We start from the raw sequence: 20,098 nt of genomic DNA on the forward strand, positions 1-20,098 counted from the left end.
CTTGTCTGTTCTTCCCCTGCCTGCGGATTGCTGTAAGGCTTTAGAGCGACTCCTTTTCAAACTTCTTTGGAAGAGAGGAAAGCTGTCCATCCATAGACAGGTCTGTACGCAGAAACTTTGCGAGGGAGGCTTGGGGATGCCTGACCTATTGATCCCAAACACGCAGAAAGGTTGGCGTTCCTGAGTCGGACAATGCTTGAGGATTTGCACTGGGTACCAGCCGTGAACCGAGCTTTTCCACAGCTCATATCTGCCCCTATCGCTGAAGGTCACAGAAGACCAGCGGGGGAATCACTTTTCCTCACCGAATGCAGAGCCGCCCTTAGGGCATTGCCAAGGTCCAGTTACCTTGCACGGCCTAGGAGGAGACTATATCAGAATTTAGTGGTGGGGACCGCAAACGATCTGCTAGTAGAGCGGCTGCACATGTCGAGGGGGGAAGTTCTCTCGCTGTGGAATTGGGCGCCTGCCAGTAGCTATTTGAATAATTCAGAATTTTCGTTAACATGGAGGCTAGTCCAGGACGCGCTGCCACTTTTCGACAGACTCGCAAAGGATAGCAGGAGCAACGAGTTTTACTTTCCCTCCTGCCCGCGTTGCAACAAGGAGGACGAAAATGAGACGAGGGAGCACGCATTTTTTCTTTGCAGTGGATTACGGAGCCTTTAGGAGTATGTCAGAGAGGTAACGGCTCGCATTGACCCCGAGCAATCGGTGCCACTTGATTTGGTGTACGTTGTCAACAATGTGGACCCGCCGTTTACTGAGGAGAAATGGTTGGTGTTTCTAGCGATCCTAGCAGTAGCTAGGCTAGTGACGTGGGGTTCACGTCTTAATATTGTCTATGGGGTTGGATCTGTTTCGGATCTGGATCTGGTTGTTTAAGCATCAACTTAGTAAAGATTAGATGCGATTGGAAAAGATTACATCGCATAGACTTTAATAGGAGGTGGGTTCACAGCACTAGCTTGTGCATCCAACGAGGCGCTAGATTCGAGTTCATCTTCCCGCCCTAGTAGTATTGGTTCGATGGTGCTGGTTTCATTCGGAACCCAGCCCTGACAAACAAAGTTTTCTTTGTTGGGTAGTTTTAGTTAGGTCAGTAACCACTTAGACTAGGGTAGGAATGAGAGTCGATCCCGTCCCAGATTCTTTATTTTTCATCGGCACTAGGAGAGCTTCCAAAGATGCTCAGTCCACCCTTTGTTTGTCCCTAGTCTGTTACCCTTAACGTATTATATGGAATACACCAAGCCCTATCTTATTTGTTTTCTGAATAACTGTCCACTTTTGGGAGGGCCAGAAGATAGTGGGAGTTCCATTGTGCTTAGCGAGTAGGTCGGGAGATTCCCCTTACTAATCCGCCCCCATAGGCATTCTGTTTAGTTGTTTTATTTTTCTTTCCTTTTGGGTGTTTGTTAGTTTGCCCCCCTCCCCTTCATCTCACCCTCATCAATTAATTTTTTAAAAAAAGCTTCTGTTTGTAAATAGAATTTTTTGTTTTGTTTTTGTATATATCTTTTTTCAGAACCGAAAGTTGCCTGCCATCCCGTAAGCTGGGGAGTTTGTTTTTAAGTAGGTCCATGGTAAGAATGTGGCGTTAGTATGATAGATATTCTAGTGTAGGGAAAACTTAATAAAGTTCTTGTTTTCCGAGCAAGACCTAGCAAATTAGAGTAGAAAGACCCCCACATACCCCACTTCCCCCCTACTGGCCTGGTGCCTAAGTTTCTTCGGACCCCAAATGAGGTCTTGGCAGTAGATAATGCCAAGGCCGGGGCCGAAGAGCTAAATAAACATACCCCCATTAGGAGTCAAAAACATTTTACATATAGTCTCTTTAAAAGAAATATCTTCAGGTTTCCTTGGGAGTATAAAATTGGTATACTTGGTATTTTCATAGGAACCCAGTTTTTGCAGCAATAAAATAATTTTTTCTTCATCCGACCAGGCCTGACATCATTTGGAAAAAATATTATAAATAATATGCTGGAAACGTTAAGCCATTAGTTGGTTCATATAAAAATTCTGTCAGCGAATTTGCAATTCCTTCTGGAGTGAACCGACAATCCTTTTTTTCTTCTTGTTTCATTAATATTGTTTTTAATACTTCATTTTGTTTTAACTGTTCTTTTTGTAAAAATTCCATCTGGCTTTGTTGGGCCGTCAGTGCTAACTTTAGTTTTTGCAAACTCGGCTAATTGTTCCATGTTGAAGAATTTTTTCTTTTTTTTCACAGTAATAAAACAAAAGGATAACAGTACCTGCACAAAGCATTAAATAAATTCACTGAATAGTTTGGTTTTTTTAACCACAAAAAAAAAATTCTTTTGTAGACACGAAATTGACACTGACCCAACAGCGTTCTTTTTTTGCCATATTTTTTTTCTTCTTATGAAACAAAAGAAATTTGAAATGGACAACTTTCTTCAGTTCCCAGAAAAATTGTTCTTTTCAATGCTTCGTGAAATGTCAATTTCTCTTTCTTTTTTTTCAGTAGGACCGTAAATGATGAATTAAAAACAAAATAACTTGCTTTTATGTGTATCTTAATTTTTTTTCTTCAGTATTGAATTTTTCCATGCAGTATTTTTTCCATTCTTTGTCCAATATCTTTTTGGCTTAAAGTTTCCTTTTTGTGAATTCGAATCCTGTTGCCATTTGTTATATCCTTACTTTAAATAAGAATGCAGCAAGAAACACGGGGTTATGGGTGAAAGACAAAGGGGGTTATTTACAAGGGAATACACGTGACATAAGAGTTACTCAACATATTTTCTTATTCTCTTCCTGTCTTTTTTCCTTCTGCCTCAGTCACGTGAGAGGGTCAATATATCTATAGTTCATTTCATCTATGAAAGGATGTTAGGTTATTCAATTACATCAAGATTACAATTAATTTATTCAACATGCACTAAAATAATAAAATATTTTGAAATTAATAATTGATTACAATTAATTAATTCAAGATACTATAACATTTGTAATAAAATATTATCAAAATAAACTGGATACAATTACATGACAATACATCATAAACTGAAGACATTATGAAATTTATTAACTGAATACAGTTAATTTATTCAACATACACTGAAAATAATTAATTATTGCTAAAATAAATTGAATAAAATTAATTAATGCAACTTTCACTGAAAATATTATATATTATATATCATTATTACCAATAATCTCAACATATTATGACATATTATACCATTACTTGTTCGGGTTTAAAAAATTGTCTTCAGTCATGTAGACTGAAAACCAATTCATGAGCTGATTCATTAAGTTTTTATCGAGGGTGATCCTTGAGTCATTGGTAAAAAGCACTTTACTGAAATAAATTTTCTTGTATTTTTCCCACTGCGATCTTATTTTTTGTATGTTTTTTTTATTATTAAAATGGGTATATTTATTTTATTTTTTTCATTCAGCAAATGTTCTTTGTTTATCTTGATAACATAGAAGCTGCAGCAGTCTCAAATGTGAACATACTTGGCGCATTTGGTGTTAACATCCCATCCCATTTATCCTGCCCCAGGAAAGAGTGATTATCTCCCCTTATATGAGGAGAGGGCCGCCAAGGGTAAAACCCCGGATGCGACTAGTCAGTTAGATTTTCCCTTTGAGACCAGTCGCACGTGTTAGCGCTTGCTATAATAAAGTTTTATCTCATAACACATTCATGTCTGGGCCTTGGTTATTTCATCTTTAACATCTGGTAGCAGAGCGTACGAAGATAAAAAAAAAACAAAAAAAAAACATAATGAGTTCCAGAATATTTGAACCACCACGACTAAACCCGGAATTTTACGATTCATGGAAACGAGAAATTGAACAATGGAAGATAGCAACGAACATTCCGCCTTCAAAACAAGCTCCCGCTGTATTTCTTTCGCTCATTGGACAGTCTCGCGCTGCTGTACTAGAAATGGACATTTCATTACTGAATGCCGAAGAAGGAATGGACAATCTCGTCAAAAAGCTGGATACACTTTTTCTTCAGGATAAAAACCAGTCTGCTTTCATATCCTATGAGAACTTTGAAAGTTATCAGCGTGAACCTAACGCTTCCATAAATGACTACTTAATCCAGTTCGACAGGCACGTAGCGAAACTCGGGAATTTAAAATAATTTTACCAGAACCCGTATTAGCCTATCGCACGTTAAAGTCTGCCAATCTCAACCCCGAAAACGAGAGATTAATACGCGCGACAATAAACAACCTCACTCTAAAAGATATGGCTCAACAATTAAAAAAAATTTCATGTGAAAATTTAACCACGGCTAGACCACAAAACATTTCCATAAAAAATGAAACTGACAACATCGTTTTTAGTGAGGCAGACACACAGACACAGGACAACAGTGAAATACTATACACGAGACGACGTCATGCGTATAAGCCTGCCTCTCCCCCTCACTTCACGCGTAGTAGCAGCACAAATAATGGTAGAGGCCGGCCACACAATTATAACCGCTACCCAAATCGAAATTTTTCGAATAGTCAGACTCCCGTTTGTTACGTCTGTGGATGCAAATTTCACTATGCCAAAAAGTGTCCTTATTCCCAAAATAATCACTATTCAAGAGAAAATATGGTATTATTAAATGAACATAAAAACGATATTTCCGGCAGTTGTGAAGACATCGCTAATATAGTGTTGCTTAATCGACGGGAGTCGGAGAACTCGCTTTTCGGAGAAACCATAAATTGTGCTGTTTTGGACTCTGGTGCGTCAGCGACGGTATGTGGAAAGAAATGGTTGGACTGTTTTCTTGAAACCTTGTCCGAGGACTCAAAAAAAGACATTCTTTATGATGAGGGCACAAAATACTTTAAATTTGGAGATGGTATGAAAATAAAATCTCTACAAAAGGTAACTTTGCCATGTGTCATTGCAAAGATGAACTATGAATAATGAGTGATGTTGTTGACGCTGATATCCCTTTGCTACTAAGCAAGATGGCCATGAAAAGAGCCCAGACAACCCTAAACTTTAATGATGACACAGCGGAAATGTTTGGAAAAAAAATAAGGTTGCTGTGCACCACTTCTGGCCACTACCACATCCCTATATCTACACCTCCACCAGACCGGGGTAAGTTACGATATATTTTATTTTTAAACAAAATTAATAAAAAGAGCAAAGTCGAGAAATTAAAAATTGCTACCAAATTACATCGACAATTCAGCCATCCCAGTGCACAAAAATTGTGTAATCTTGTCAAAAGCTCTGGTTTAAAAGATGCTGAATTTATGGATATACTGAGGAAGCTTCCTCTTGCTTGTCAGACCTGCCTTAGGTATAAAAAACCTGCACCTCGACCTGTTGTAGGATTTCCCTTAGGAACTCATTTTAACCAGACTGTAGCCATGGACATAAAGGAAATTAATGGACATAAAGTACTACACTTGGTGGACCATGCAACCAGATATAGTGTCGCTGTTAGGCTTACAAGTAAGGAGAGCTCTGATATACTCACTGCCATCTTCAAACGCTGGATTGCATATTTTGGTGCTCCAGCAGCTTTTCTTACTGATAATGGCCGGGAATTTGACAATCAATTCTTCCGAGACATGGCTCAAAACTTGAATATCGTAGTCCGTACCACTGCTGCACAATCCCCCTGGAGTAATGGATTGAATGAAAGGCACAATGGTGTTCTGGGAGAAATGGTCAAGAAGACTTTAGAAGATGCTCGGTGTAACTTTGATGTTGCTCTCTCATGGGCGGTCAATGCCAAGAATGCACTTCACAATTCACACGGCTATAGCCCTAACCAACTGGTTTTTGGAAAAAATCCCAACCTGCCTTCTCTCCTGAATGATCAACTTCCTGCACTAGAAGGTGTGAGTACTAGTCAAATTGTTGCTGACAACCTCAATGCCATGCATGCTGCAAGAAAAGGTTTCATAGAGTGTGAAGCCTCTGAAAAATTGAGACGAGCTCTCCGTCATCAGGTGAGAACCAGTGTAATTGAATGGTGACCTTGTCTTTTTTAAAAGAAATGAATCTGATCGATGGCTTGGTCCCGGTGCTGTCATAGGCTGGGAACATAAACAAGTACTAGTCAAACATGGAGCCACATACGTTAGAGTGCATCCTTCACGCTTAATTCCATATCCTGACACATACCACAACACCTCTGAACACCAAGACACCAGTGTACGAACAAAACCTCAGAGGCACAACAATGCCACCACAAGTGGTTATGTGCCAATAGATGAGGGCAGTGAAATTGATGACCCTGAGCAGAATGAGGCCAATGAATGTGACACGTTACCCAAAGTGGCCACCAAATCTGTACAACTGCCTAAACCAGGCCAAACTATAATATGCAAATTCACCAATGATGAAGACCAAGAATGGAGAAAATTGAATGTGATCAGTAGAGCTGGTAAAGCCACTGGCAAAAATAAATATTTAATGAACGTTGCTATGGAGGAAGGTGACCCATTCTGGCTAGATTTTGAGAATGGGGTCTTGGAATGGGAGACAAACAAAGATGACCAACCCCTCACTAATGAAGCCACGGAGGTAAATCTAATGACTGACTCCTCTAATGACCAATATGATAAGGCCAAAAAGAGAGAACTCCAAAGTTGGGTTGAACACAAAGTCTACACACAAGTATTAGATCAGGGCCAACCAAAAATATGCACAAGATGGGTCTACACCAACAAGGAGTTGAATGGAAAACAAACCTTTAAGGCCAGACTTGTTGCGAAAGGCTTTCAAGATAAAGATGCCTGCAATGTTAGAAATGACTCCCCAACATGTTCAAAAGAAAGTTTACGATCAGTCTTAGGAGTTATATCAGCAAGTGGTTGGGTATGCAAATCCATGGACATCAAAACTGCCTTTTTACAAAGCAAGCAATTAGATCGACCCGTCTACCTTCTTCCTCCCAAAGAAGCCAATGTATCCCCTGGTTACATCTGGAAATTATCCAAATGTGTTTATGGTCTAACAGATGCATCTCGATCCTGGTACCTAACACTTAGAGAGAAACTAGTAAAGCTAGGGGCCACACCATCAAAATATGACCAGGCTATTTTCACTTGGCATTTCAAAAACAAGCTTCAAGGCATAATTGCCACTCATGTCGATGATTTCTGCTTTGCTGGTTCAGAAACCTTTGAGAACAAAGTCATTAATGAACTTCGTAAACTTTTCAAAGTGAAATATGAAGAAGTTGCCAAGTTCCAATATATTGCATTAGAAATAAAAAAATCCAATAGTAACATCAATATTGGACAAGATGAATACACAAAGAAACTCAGACACATTCCGCTGCAGAATGGAAGAAGGCTGGAAGACAAGCTGACATCCACTGAGATCTCCGAGGCCAGACAGCTAATCGGTCAACTCATCTGGCTAGCCACTCAAACTAGACCTGACCTCAGTTTTGATGTCAGTGCATTGAGTTCCATATTAAAACAAGAAAATGTGGAATGTATAAAACAAATAAATAGGACTATCAAAAAGGCAAAAAAGGAGAAATCCCAAATCCATATTCCCAATCTTGGAAACCCTAAATTGCTTCAAATTATAGCATACAGTGATGCATCCTTTGCTAACCTAAATGACAGTGGATCACAAGGTGGCTACATTGTTTTTCTGGTTGGTAGTAATAACCAATACATGCCAATAGCCTGGCAATCTAAACGCATCAAAAGAATAGTCAAAAGCACGCTTGCTGCGGAGACTCTGGCCATGGTTGATCTTACTGAAGCCTGCCATTATTACAGAAAATTGATACTGGATTTGCTGCAAATGGAAGATCACACTACAAATATCAAGATAACATGCAAAACAGACAATTCCTGTTTGTATGATGCAGTGCATTCTACCACACAAATCCTCGATAAAAGACTAAGAATTGAAATGGCCATCCTTAGAGAAATGGTTGACAGAGGAGAAATTGCAGAGATATCCTGGATACCCACTGACAAACAAATTGCTGATGGCTTAACAAAAAAGGGAGTCCCCTCTTTTAAAATTCTAGGATTCACATCTGAACCCAAGGAACAATCTCTCTAATCCTTAAAACACAGTGTCACATAATTTTGTTAAATTCTTCTTTTTCTTTCCCTTTCCCTGCAGATAACCCTTTGATGATGTCTCCTGAAAACTTTCATCAGCACAAGAAAGGAAAGCGGGGAAGTGTTAACATCCCATCCCATTTATCCTGCCCCAGGAAAGAGTGATTATCTCCCCTTATATGAGGAGAGGGCCGCCAAGGGTAAAACCCCGGATGTGACTAGTCAGTTAGATTTTCCCTTTGAGACCAGTCGCACGTGTTAGCGCTTGCTATAATAAAGTTTTATCTCATAACACATTCATGTCTGGGCCTTGGTTATTTCATCTTTAGCATTTGGGTTTCTTATTAATTCTCTTTAAATATGCGAAAGACCTCGCATTGTTAAATTTCTGCCATTTGACATATTTTCTTAACTGTTCAATGATCTTTGTTTTTTTTAGAAATTTGATTTTTAGATTTTTTTTTTTTAGAAATTTGAAGTGAAGTTCTTTTCATTTCTTAGTTCTTTAGCCATAAAATACTAAATTCTTATTTTTTTTAAAATCATCGATATAATTACTGAAAAATATCTGAAATGGAAAATTGGGACTTAATTGATTTCATGCTTACTCGCTAATTAGAACAAAGTTTTAACCACTGATTTGTGCATAGATAATGCTAAGCTGACTATAGAGGACTAGGATATATAAATCCTAATCCCGTTAGTTACAAAAGAAAATAATGAAACGAATGGTATGAAGGAAACAAAAACTCAATTGCTGGATAAAATAAATGTTTGTTGCGGGACTGGTAGTATAGAAAGAAAAGGAAATGCGTGTTAATCTCACGTTCGGGTCACTATCGTTTGTTCGCGTGTGGAAAGAGGAGTGAGTAATGTAGTGAAACGAGAAATGGCCGTTCGGCATGTAGAAAGAGAAAAAGAGAGAGGGTTGACATCAGTTAAGCTGTGCGCCATGTTAGCAGTCAGCTACGCGGAGGTATTCTCAGGCACAAGTTGTAGATAGAGAGCAAGAGAAAGTCAATCCAGGTTATGGAGATAGAAAGTGTATAAAGTGTACGTACTGTTTGTTAGGTTTTTGCCCCACATATAATAGCAGGTGGCGTGAGGCGCACGCCCATGCGCCTCGAAACGGAGGCGGCTGGTCCATAGACCACTCAGCTCAGAAGGCGAGTTGGAAAAAAATGGAGGAAGCAGCTTATTGCTCTTGTTTTTATAGTTGTTTCCAGTGGTCTTTTGTGCATGTGTGGATTTCCTTTGAAGGGGAAGTGACGTTGCCCATGTGTGCGTATATGTGTGCATGCATGTGTGTACGTTAGCATGTGTGTGTATACACGTGAATGGGAGTGTATGTACACGAACATGAATGTATGTACGTGTGTGGACGTGCGCACGTATGTTTGTGTGTGCGTATGTATATGACAAGTAATATAGCTTGAGATGTGAATGCGTGTTTTTGTGTGAGACTAGAAAAGGCTCACGCATGACTGACAGAAATCATGCTTGGAACTAGAGCCATTACGGTCAATAGAATCGTAACATGAGAAAAAAAGAAAAAAGTCTCCCCCCCCCAATAGATAATGAAATAGAAATTCAAAACACTTTTACAACCTCTAATTAACCAACCTGCAAACACCCCCATTTACCTCCACTAACCCTCATTTCCTACAAAGTTTTACCGATTTTGACAGCTACATTGATTCATTGTATTTCTTCCAAAATCAAAAAAAAAAAACATTTTGTATAAATGGAATTAGTTTTGAATTTGATCTTGAGAGGTATGTTTGGCCTGATGGCGTGCTCTAGGAAAAGAGACACTACAGAAACATATATGCACATATGTAGCTAATAATCTTTGTATAAATAAACATAATATATATATATATATGTGTGTATATATATATGTGTGTATATATATATATGTGTATATATATATATGTGTGTGTATATATATATATTCCTTAATAACAGAAAGAAAATTAAAACTGTAAGTTGAACTTTACAATAAAAATTTATTGTTCGACTGAATACTCCAAAAAACAATTTACAAAGTTCTTATTCTGCGGACTTTCTTCCTGTCCTCTGATGAGAAGAATAAGAAAAATAGCATTCTTTGAAACCCCGTGGAATAAGGACTTTGTAAATTGTTTTTTGGAGTATTCAGTCGAACAATAAATTTTGATTGTAAATTTCAACTTACAGTTTTAATTTTCTTTCTCTTATGATAAGCTCTACTCTCTATTGTGTATTGAGCTTTTTTATTCGGTTGGGATTAAACTATCCATATATAAATACTGTTATTTATATTAGTTTGAAGTATACCATTGTGTGTATCAGGTAAACACTACATCCCTTTGATTTCATTACTTTATATTCTTTAATAGATATATATACTGTTTTTTCATAGGCATGAAAACATCACGTCATCCTATGCACCAGGATTTGCATTATTTTCCCTTCCGACCTGCCAACAAGATCGTTTGTTCTTGGACACCATTGGTGAAGGTAAACCGAATGAATGGTTGCTTGGTAGTGGTTCCAGGATCTCATGTGAGACCATTACAACCTCATGGATATCCAAATTGGAATGTAAGTCTTTAGTAATCCACACACGCACACGCACACACACTCATGTTTATGCTTATTCAATTTTATTTCATCCTTTATTTATACGAATCCGTTAATTTATGAAATTCAATGTTACTACAGAGCATGAATGACAAAAATTATATATTCCAAATTCCAAGATGTTGTCCATCTTTCCGTTTATTTCTTTGAACATGTTAAAATATTCAATTTTTAACAACACCTGTTTTGTAGCGTAGAACCATTCATATAATTATTATTATAATCATTATGAGTCATCTTTTAAAATCTTTTCCACCACGACTCATTGGAAGAATAAGAACTCATCAATTTTAAAAGAAAATAAATTAGCATGATTACATGAATCAAAAAAAATTGGAAAAGTAATTACAATTGTGTTTTGTGATATTCACACCATCTTGGATTTTATGTAGAATCATTAACACCATACCAACATTAATATAATTTGGTCATATTGTTATAATTAAAGCTAAAAATATTTTATATAATATGTTTTCAATTTATTATTTACTAGCGGGGGTACCCGGCGTTGCCCGAGTGTTTGTTTCCGGGACGGGGGGGGGGTTAAAAAATGTTATGGTAGGTAAGTAGGAAGGATCAAACCCGGAGTCATGAGTAAAAGTAGGAAAATAAAGTGTGAAAAAAAAAAACAAAAACATCTGCAACGTTAACAGTTCGGCCACCAAGAAAAGTCCATTCCAGTTGTTTAGGAAAAAAAAAAAAAAAAAAAAACCGACTACGGTAGGTCGGCGCGAACGTGAAAATATAATGTGAATTGTCCAGCACGCTAACCACTACGCCACAGAGCACTGCAGCTTAGTTTAGTGATTTTAAATAACTTCACATGAAAGAACTACGAAGCCAAACCGGTGTTCTCTTCTCAACTGTTCCTTGTGAACGATCCCCAAACGGTGTTAAGTGGTGGCAGGGGGAGGAGGAATTTATTAGAGAGAAAATATTTTACCACTTCCATTGATCTTAACCGATTTTGGCCGTGACTTCTCAGCAGAAAAAGTATAGAAATCTAAGATTATCGAGGAATTTGAGAAATAATCAGCCTATAACACACCTCAGATATTGTTCTGCCATTTGTGCATATTATATTTGCATGAAATATCTTGATTTTTAATCCTATTAACGTCAAAATCAGACGGGGAAAAAATGAGTTCATTTTATTTATATAGAGAAGAGAAGATAAATAGTTTATATTCATTTTCTTAGATAATATTAACAATCATTAAAACTAGAATGTATGTAGTTTTTATTTTTTATACGAAACCAATTTTTAATTTATTGAATTTATTTATGATATTTCAGTTATTTGGTCAAATTTAAATATATGTTTGGTTATAACGTTGTTCTTACATAAATAAATATGTTTATTATGTATATTTCTACGTTTAAACAGACTTCTATTACTGCCATTTAGTTAGAATTAATTAAACATTTATTTTCATTAATATGAGATACTAATTTTTCGTTACATTTATCTTTTGCATTCAAGGAACACTATTCTACATTAGAAGTATACTGTATTATCCCCCTTACATAATATAAACATTTTCTTAGATATTTTATGAGTTTTAACTGTACTAATTAAATTTTATTTTCTACTAATTTAATAATTTTATTTTTAACATTTATTATTTATTTTTATTATTTATTTAAACTGGTATATTTTAAATCAATTTCAATGTAAACAAATCCATATACATATTTTTATTAGTTACTAGTATAATCTTAATTTATTATATACAACTCCATAATTGCCTGATATATCTATCAGATTGACAAGGAAGTTCTTGCAATGTTTAACTTTTAAATTAAAACAAACGTATTTCGGCTCAAACAAAAATTTATTGATCAAAATAAGCACCATCAGAATCTACATAGTTTTGTCAATGCAAAACAAGTGTATTTATGCCAGCAACATAAAAATCTTACGTTCTGGTGGCGATGAAGTCGATAAAAACGTTTTTGATATCACTTAAGTTTCTGAAGCATTTCTCATGCAGAAAGTTGTCGAGATGCTTGAAAAAGTAGTAATTGGTAGGTCCGAAAAGTATGGCAGATGAGACAGTTTCATAACCCAATTTGTTCAACTTCTGCAGGATCGGTTTAGCAATGTGCAGGTAGGCATTGTCGTGAAGGAGAATTGGGCCTTTTCTGTTGACTAATGCTGGGTGTTGTTTTTAAAGTTTCTGATGCATTTCATCCATTACTTCATCGCTGTAATGATTTCATCTGCATTCAGAAAACTGTAATGGATGAGACCAGTCAGGAGAACCTTCTTTTGATGCAGCTCTGGCTTTGAGAAGTGTCATAGAATTTCGTCAGCATCTAACCACTGAGATGAGCATTACCAGTTATCATAAAGAACCCATTTTTCATCGCAAGTCACACCCAGTTGAGAAACAGGTTGTTCTTGTTGCCTAAAAAAGAGAAGATGACATTTCATAACAGCGTTTCTTTGGGTGCATTCGTTTATCAAGTTTTTGTTTTTTCAATCTCTCTTAAGTGGTTGTAAATCAGTGTATATGTTACGTCTAATTAAGAAGCAAGTTCCCGAACAGTTGTGCGTTGATTGGCTTCAACTAAGGCTCTTAATTGATCGCTGTCAACATCTGATGACCAATCACTTTGCTCATCATTTTCAAGACTCTCGTTGCCACCACAAAATTTCTTAAACCACCATTGTGTTGTGCATTTGGTAGTGGTTTCTGGACCAAACGTATCATTGATATCACGAGTTGTTTCAGCAGCTTTTCGGCCTAGCTTGAATTGAAATAAGAAAATTATGTGAATTTGCTTTTTTCCCATTTTGTATTCAACGTTCTGAAAAAAAGACATAATTGTTTTAAAGCTATTATAATTTAAACAATTCGATAGAGCGAAAAACGGCCTTTAAAATCATATATAAAATAAAGTTATTGTAACAAAAACTCATTTGAAATCAAAATTAAAAATTCTGCAAGAACTTTCTTCTAAACCTAAAATTAAATCAAGAAATTGCAGTTTGCTTCAAATGAATATATTCTGCCTAATCTAATCTATTGAACTCCAATATACCAAATGTTTTTTCTTATATGTATTTTCTAATATTCAAATTATGTCTAATAAATTTATTTGTTTAAATGTTTTATGAATGTATACTTTTATAATTAAATGATCAATACCAATTATGCTATTATATAAAGTTATTTAGTTTGGGCCCTATTAATATATATTTCAACTCGCCTCCATTATATTTATATTTATATTTATTTTATTTTCTAAAAAGGAAATATAAAGCCTAATTCAGTGTGAGCTTGCAATGTTTAGCTTTTAAATTAAAACGAACGTATTTCGGCTCAAACAAAAATTCATCTTAATTGTCTGTATTTTGGAGATGGAGTGTTTTCATTGGTTGAGATTGTCGGACTGACTTCCTCATCTTGGTTGTTATAGTCACAACGTTTCGGCCGTTTTGCCCTCCAGCCTTCGTCAGGTGTTTTGTATCTAACTGGGGAACCGTTTGTTAGGAGTCTCGAACCCAATCCTTTATTATTATTACGGGGGTACCGTGTTCGGACTCCAGCTAGGCTCTGAGACATAGTTGCTGATTCTCTGTTTTGAATGTTACTTTTCACTGCCTTCGTTCAGGATTGAACTCAGCACCTTTGGGTAACTGTAAACTTTGATATAACATCTAGGACCACTCTATGTGCATATATATATCTTCTTCTATAATATAAAGCTGAACGTCTGTGTGTGTGTCTGGTCACGAATAGGCTCCTATATGGTTAACTATTATAGAAAACTGATCACATATAATGATAAAAGATGTATCAAGACACAGGAATGGGTATGTTTGATCTGGCATAATGATGATTCATTAAAATTGTGGGGTCTGCGTATGCGCCTGGTCCACAAAGTATGGAAATAAAAAAAATAAAAATTAAAAAAAAACGTTAACAAGTGTTTTTGATATAGATGTACATAATAATACTTTGATAAGTATGTTTTAACTTAAATAGGGATGGTATAATAAAATTGTGGGGTCCGCATTCACGCCTGGCCTCCATAGAATAGAAATAGGCACAAACTTTAATAAAGACTTTTCATATCTATTTGCGTAAGTATACTTAGATAATTATGTTTCAGTTTGAAGAAATATGGTATAATAAAATTATGGGGTGTTCGTTCGCGCCTGACCTCCATAGAATAGAAATATGTCACAAAGTTTAACAAGGTTTTTTAATATAGATCCACAGAATATTGTGATAAATGTTTCAGTGTGAACAGGTATGGTATAATAAATTATGGGATTTATCTATTTTATTTTTACTTACATCATATTTTGCTTTGGTTTTGATACCCCCAAATTCGAAGCTATCTCTTTAAAACCCTTCCTTTTCATAACCTATCATATTTTCATAAATCAGAGTCCATTTTCTGTAGGCTGTTTTTGAACCCAGTTAACGACGGGTACTTTTGCTAGTATATATATATATATATATATATATATATATATATATATTAAAAAGTTTGATTCATGTCCAGGTAACCTCTATCTAAAATTTCAAGTGTTTAGACCCAAAATTGGCAGAGGTGTTTCCTAGGGTCTGTAAAGGTCAACTCTTTCAACTTTGACCTTTTGGCAGACAAATTTTCGCTCCAAAACTGATTAAAATGCTTGCCGCATGTCTGAATACCTGTTATGTATAAATTTCAAATGTTTAGACCCAAAATTGGCTGAGTAGTTTGCTAGACACTGCAAAGGTCAAATCTTTTGAACTCTGACCCCTTGGCAGCTCAACTTTTCGACCCAAACTGATTAGAAAGCTCTGGATAACCTTTATGTAAAATTTCAAATGGTTAGACCAAAAATTGGCTGAGTAATTTGGTAGAGACCATAGAGGTCAATTTTTTAAAAACTTTAACCCCAATTTTGACCCCTTAACATTTATTTTTTGGGGCTCAAATCAAATTAAAAGTTTTATTCATGTCCAAGTAACCTACATCTAAAATTTCGAGTGTTTAGACCTAAAATTGGCGGAGGATTTTGGTAAAGTTTTCAAAGGTCAAATCATTGAACTTTGATCCCTTGACAGCCAAATTTCTGTCCGAAAACCAATTAAAAGGTTTCCCCAAATGTTAATATCCCTTATGTCAAATCTCGAGTCTCTAGACAAAAAATTGACAGTTATTTGGTAGGGAAATGTACAATGACACACACACACACACACGGATATTTTCACTTTTATAGATATACTAGCAGTTCCTTTGCTCAGGCCCTATGTACTGTTCATAACTTTACGTGCCTATGTATATATTAAAAAGTGTGAATATAAAGGGTAATGCATTTCTATATAATAGTCTTCCTTAACTAACATAGAGAAAAGTTGGTAGAGACCGCAGACGTCAATCTTTTCTTAACTTTGACCCCAATTCTGACTACTTAGCATTTATTGTTTTGGGCTCAAATAGAATTATAAAGTTAGATCCCTCTCCAAGTAATCTATATCTAAAATTTCCAGTGTTTATACACAGAATCGGTGGAGGAGTTTGGTAGAGTTCTCTCGTTGAACTTTGACCCTTTAACAGCCAAATTTCTGGCCGAAAATGGATAACAAAGATTTTCCCAAATCTCAGTACCCTGTATATCAAATTTTGAGTCTGTAGACTGAAAATTGACAGAGTTATTGTGACAGACACTTTCACTTTTATAGATATACTAGCATTTCAGCCCGGTGTTGCCCGGATGTTTGAATGTGTATGTTGAGCAAAAAAAGAAAAAAAGTGATAGTAGGAAGGCAGGCTTGGACCCATACAAACAAGAAGGAAAAGAATGGTGGAAAAAACACCTGACGTCTTTGCTGTTATGACCACCGCCAAACCGGAAGTGACGTAGGTTTAAACTAAGGCTGAGAGGATGACTTTCAAAAATATTGGTGAAAAAAGCGCCCCCCCCCCCACGTTCTGTTGAAGGTGAAGATATTAATGTTTTTAGCCAATTTTTCGATATTTGTCGTCTGAAATTTCAAAATGATACTGATCTTGGTAAAATCCGTCACTTCTGTCAAAAGTCTTAAGCAGACATGCAAACAAACATACATACATACATATATTTATATATTGTTAACTAAAGATTTTCGACCCAAACTGATTAAAAAGCTTGCCCTATCTCTGAATACCCTTTATGTAAAATTTCAAATGTTTAGACCAGGAATTATCTGAGTAATTTGGTAGACTGCAGAGGTCAATTTTTTTAAAACTTTGACCCCTATTATGACCCCTGAACATTTATTGTTTTGGGCTCAAATCAAGTTATTAAGTTAGATCCATGTCCAAGGAACCTATATCTAAAATTTCAATTGTTTATACCAAAAATTGTCGGAGGGGTTTGGTAGAGTTCTCAAAGGTCAACTGATTACAAATCTCAGTATCCTCTGTATCAAATTTCGAGTCTTTAGACTTAAAATTGACAGAGTTATTGCGTAGGGAAATGTACACAGACACACACACACACACACAGACACGTTCCGCTTAGTTGTTGTATCATTTTTACAAAGTTATTTCACATTCAACACTCATTTTTGAATATGTAACACTTATCATTTACTATTAATTTCTTATTTGAATTAATTAAATGTATTTATAAATTTACATCTAAAGATTTAATACCAATCATGCTATTATTATATTTGAGTCATTTATTAAGGTTATTCTAACTTAATATTTCATCCTTCCCCCTTCCTTTTTTATTTTTTTTATTTAAAATTTTTTTATATAAGTTTAAAATTTATTTTCAACTTATAAGTATCAGGTTTAAATATTACAATCAGAACCATAGTTAGCTTCAAACATGTTTATATTGACTAATCTAATTTACTGAATCTAAGTATATCAAATTTTTACATTCATTTATTTTTAAATACATTTACTTGTTTACTTATTCCAATTTATTAAATACCATTACAATTAAAAATCCAATGCCAATCCTGCCATTATTATATTTGGGTTATTTGAGCCATTCTAACTTGATATTTCAACCCCACACCCACTTTTTTTTTATTATTTATTTATTTTATTTTATTTTTAAATTAAATATAAGTCTAACATTTATTATCTTCAACCTATAATTATCAGCTTTAAATTAAAGGTTAAATCTTATTAAATGCATTATTCATTTATTACACATCACTTATTCTAATTTACTAAATAGATATAATATACTGTTACAACTAAAGATTAAATGGTCATCATTCTATTATTACCTTTGGGTTATTTATTTGAGTTATTCTGACTTTATACTGCAATTATCGCCACCAACCTTTTTTTATTAATTTTTTATTTTATCTCAGTTTATTTACTTTTATTTATTTATTTATTTATTTATTTAACTGGAAAATTTGGAGTATAGACTTTTTATCATTTATATATATATATATATATATATGGTGAACCGGCATAATTCCACCCCCAACTTTACAAAAATCGCTGCCAAAGACAATAGAAATAGAAAGATTGAGTGTTTCAAAGTGAAGAAAAAAGGGTAACAAATCAGTATAACCTGTGTCAGATTAAGAAAGCAACATCTTGACTCTATGATCTCATCATAAAATATGCAAAAGGTGTACTTACTTGATGGATGGAGTAGTATGATGTTTTCAAGCTTGAAGCAGTCAAATTTCCCACCAACATTCCTTCTGGAAAGGAAATGCTATTCAAGGGAAGCAACTCTATTAAATGGACAACTCAAGTTAGGGATGAAACAGTACTCCTGACAGCAATTATTTCCCAATATATGTAAAGGGGATGGAATTCCCCCCCCCCATGGGTGGAATTACCGGTTCACCCTATATATATATATATATATATATATATATATATAAATAATAAAAAGGTTGGTGTAGGGTTGAAATATTAAGTTAGAATGACCCAAATAACCCAAATATAATAATAGCAGGATTGGCATTGGATTTTTAATTGTAATGGTATTTAATAAATTGGAATAAGTAATTGGAAGAATCAATGGTACCAGTTTCGTCAGGTTCTGTCGCCTCTGCCAAAAAGTTTTTGCGAGACATACAAACACCCACACACATGCACACACACACATATTTTACCTTTTATATAATAGACTAGTCTGGGTGCCCGGTGTTGCCCGGGTGTTTTGAGGTGCATGTTGAGGAAAAAAAAAAGTAGTAATAGGCAGGCAGGCTCGAACCCGTGACTTGAAGGTGGAGAAGAAAGTGAAAGAAAATCTGACGTCTTATCGCTAATCCATAATGTAATCGGAAGTGTAAAATGTTCAAATTTAATGTAGTCAATCAAAAACAAAACCTGGCATGGCTTTTAAACCTCCTAAGAAAGCAAATTAAACCCAATGTTGTTTTTAATGTTGGAGAAAACCAGCCCCCCCCCAAAAAAAAGGGGGCACTCTGGCAGTACCTAAATAAATAGTAATGCCTCAAGGACCAATTACAGAACAGATGGTATTTATTTGCTCCCCCACTGAGCAAATTAGGCACAAGGCCGTTTTTAATGTGAGGTAAAAACCAGCTCCCCTAAAAGTAGGCAAAAAGGGGGCACTCTGGTTACCAAAAATAATAATTGTCCCAGTATAGAGGGTTTTCCCTCCATTGACTGGTACAAATTATCTTAAGTGCAGCATCTGCCGGAACAGATGGTGTTTATTTGCTCCCCCACTGAGCAAATTAGGCACAAGGCCGTTTTTAATGTGAGGTAAAAACCAGCTCCCCTAAAAGTAGGCAAAAAGGGGGCACTCTGGTTACCAAAAATAATAATTGTCCCAGTATAGAGGGTTTCCCCTCCATTGACTGGTACAAATTATCTTAAGTGCAGCATCTGCCGGAACAGATGGTATTTATTTGCTCCCCCACTGAGCAAATTAGGCACAAGGCCGTTTTTAATGTGAGGTAAAAACCAGCTCCCCTAAAAGTAGGCAAAAAGGGGGCACTCTGGTTACCAAAAATAATAATTGTCCCAGTATAGAGGGTTTCCCCTCCATTGACTGGTACAAACCATCCCAAGTGCAGCATCTGCCGGAACAGATACTACACTTTGATCTTGTTTATATATTTTATTGAGAAAGAAAAAATTGAACATAAAAAACGAACAAAAAATTCAATTCAACAAAATTAGGCACAAGGCCCTACAAGAAATTGGGAGGGGGAGGGTACAGGGTCTTTTTGACTATGTAACAGATGAGACTTTGAAGTCTTACTCTTGACTGGCAACATTTACCAAAATACCTCAATCACTCTGTGGATCCTAATCTAACTAATAACCCCAGCGTTCAATGTAAAATTTAACTATTTACAATTTGTATATTCATTTCTGTATGTTGTGTGTGCATTTTTTTTTTTTTTTACGCTACAATTACAGAACAGATACCACCTAGGCGAAGGCCAGGCATTGGTGTTTGTGTTCTA

At 35.6% G+C, this 20,098-nt stretch overlaps 1 protein-coding gene across 6 annotated transcripts in view; it reads left to right on the plus strand.

Annotated features, from left to right (window-relative positions):
- LOC145271308 (phytanoyl-CoA dioxygenase, peroxisomal-like) overlaps window positions 1-20,098 on the plus strand; it is a 475,348-nt gene that overhangs the window by 366,496 nt on the left and 88,754 nt on the right. For all 6 annotated transcript variants that reach the window (XM_080126931.1, XM_080126985.1, XM_080126883.1 and 3 more), the window contains one exon: window positions 10,459-10,640. In XM_080126931.1, coding sequence (XP_079983057.1) covers window positions 10,459-10,640 — 182 coding nt within the window. The remainder of the gene's footprint in view (window positions 1-10,458; window positions 10,641-20,098) is intronic.

Source organism: Euprymna scolopes, chromosome 1, assembly GCF_053919585.1.
Source record: "Euprymna scolopes isolate OS-2025 chromosome 1, ASM5391958v1, whole genome shotgun sequence".
NCBI classification, from domain to species: domain Eukaryota; kingdom Metazoa; phylum Mollusca; class Cephalopoda; order Sepiida; family Sepiolidae; genus Euprymna; species Euprymna scolopes.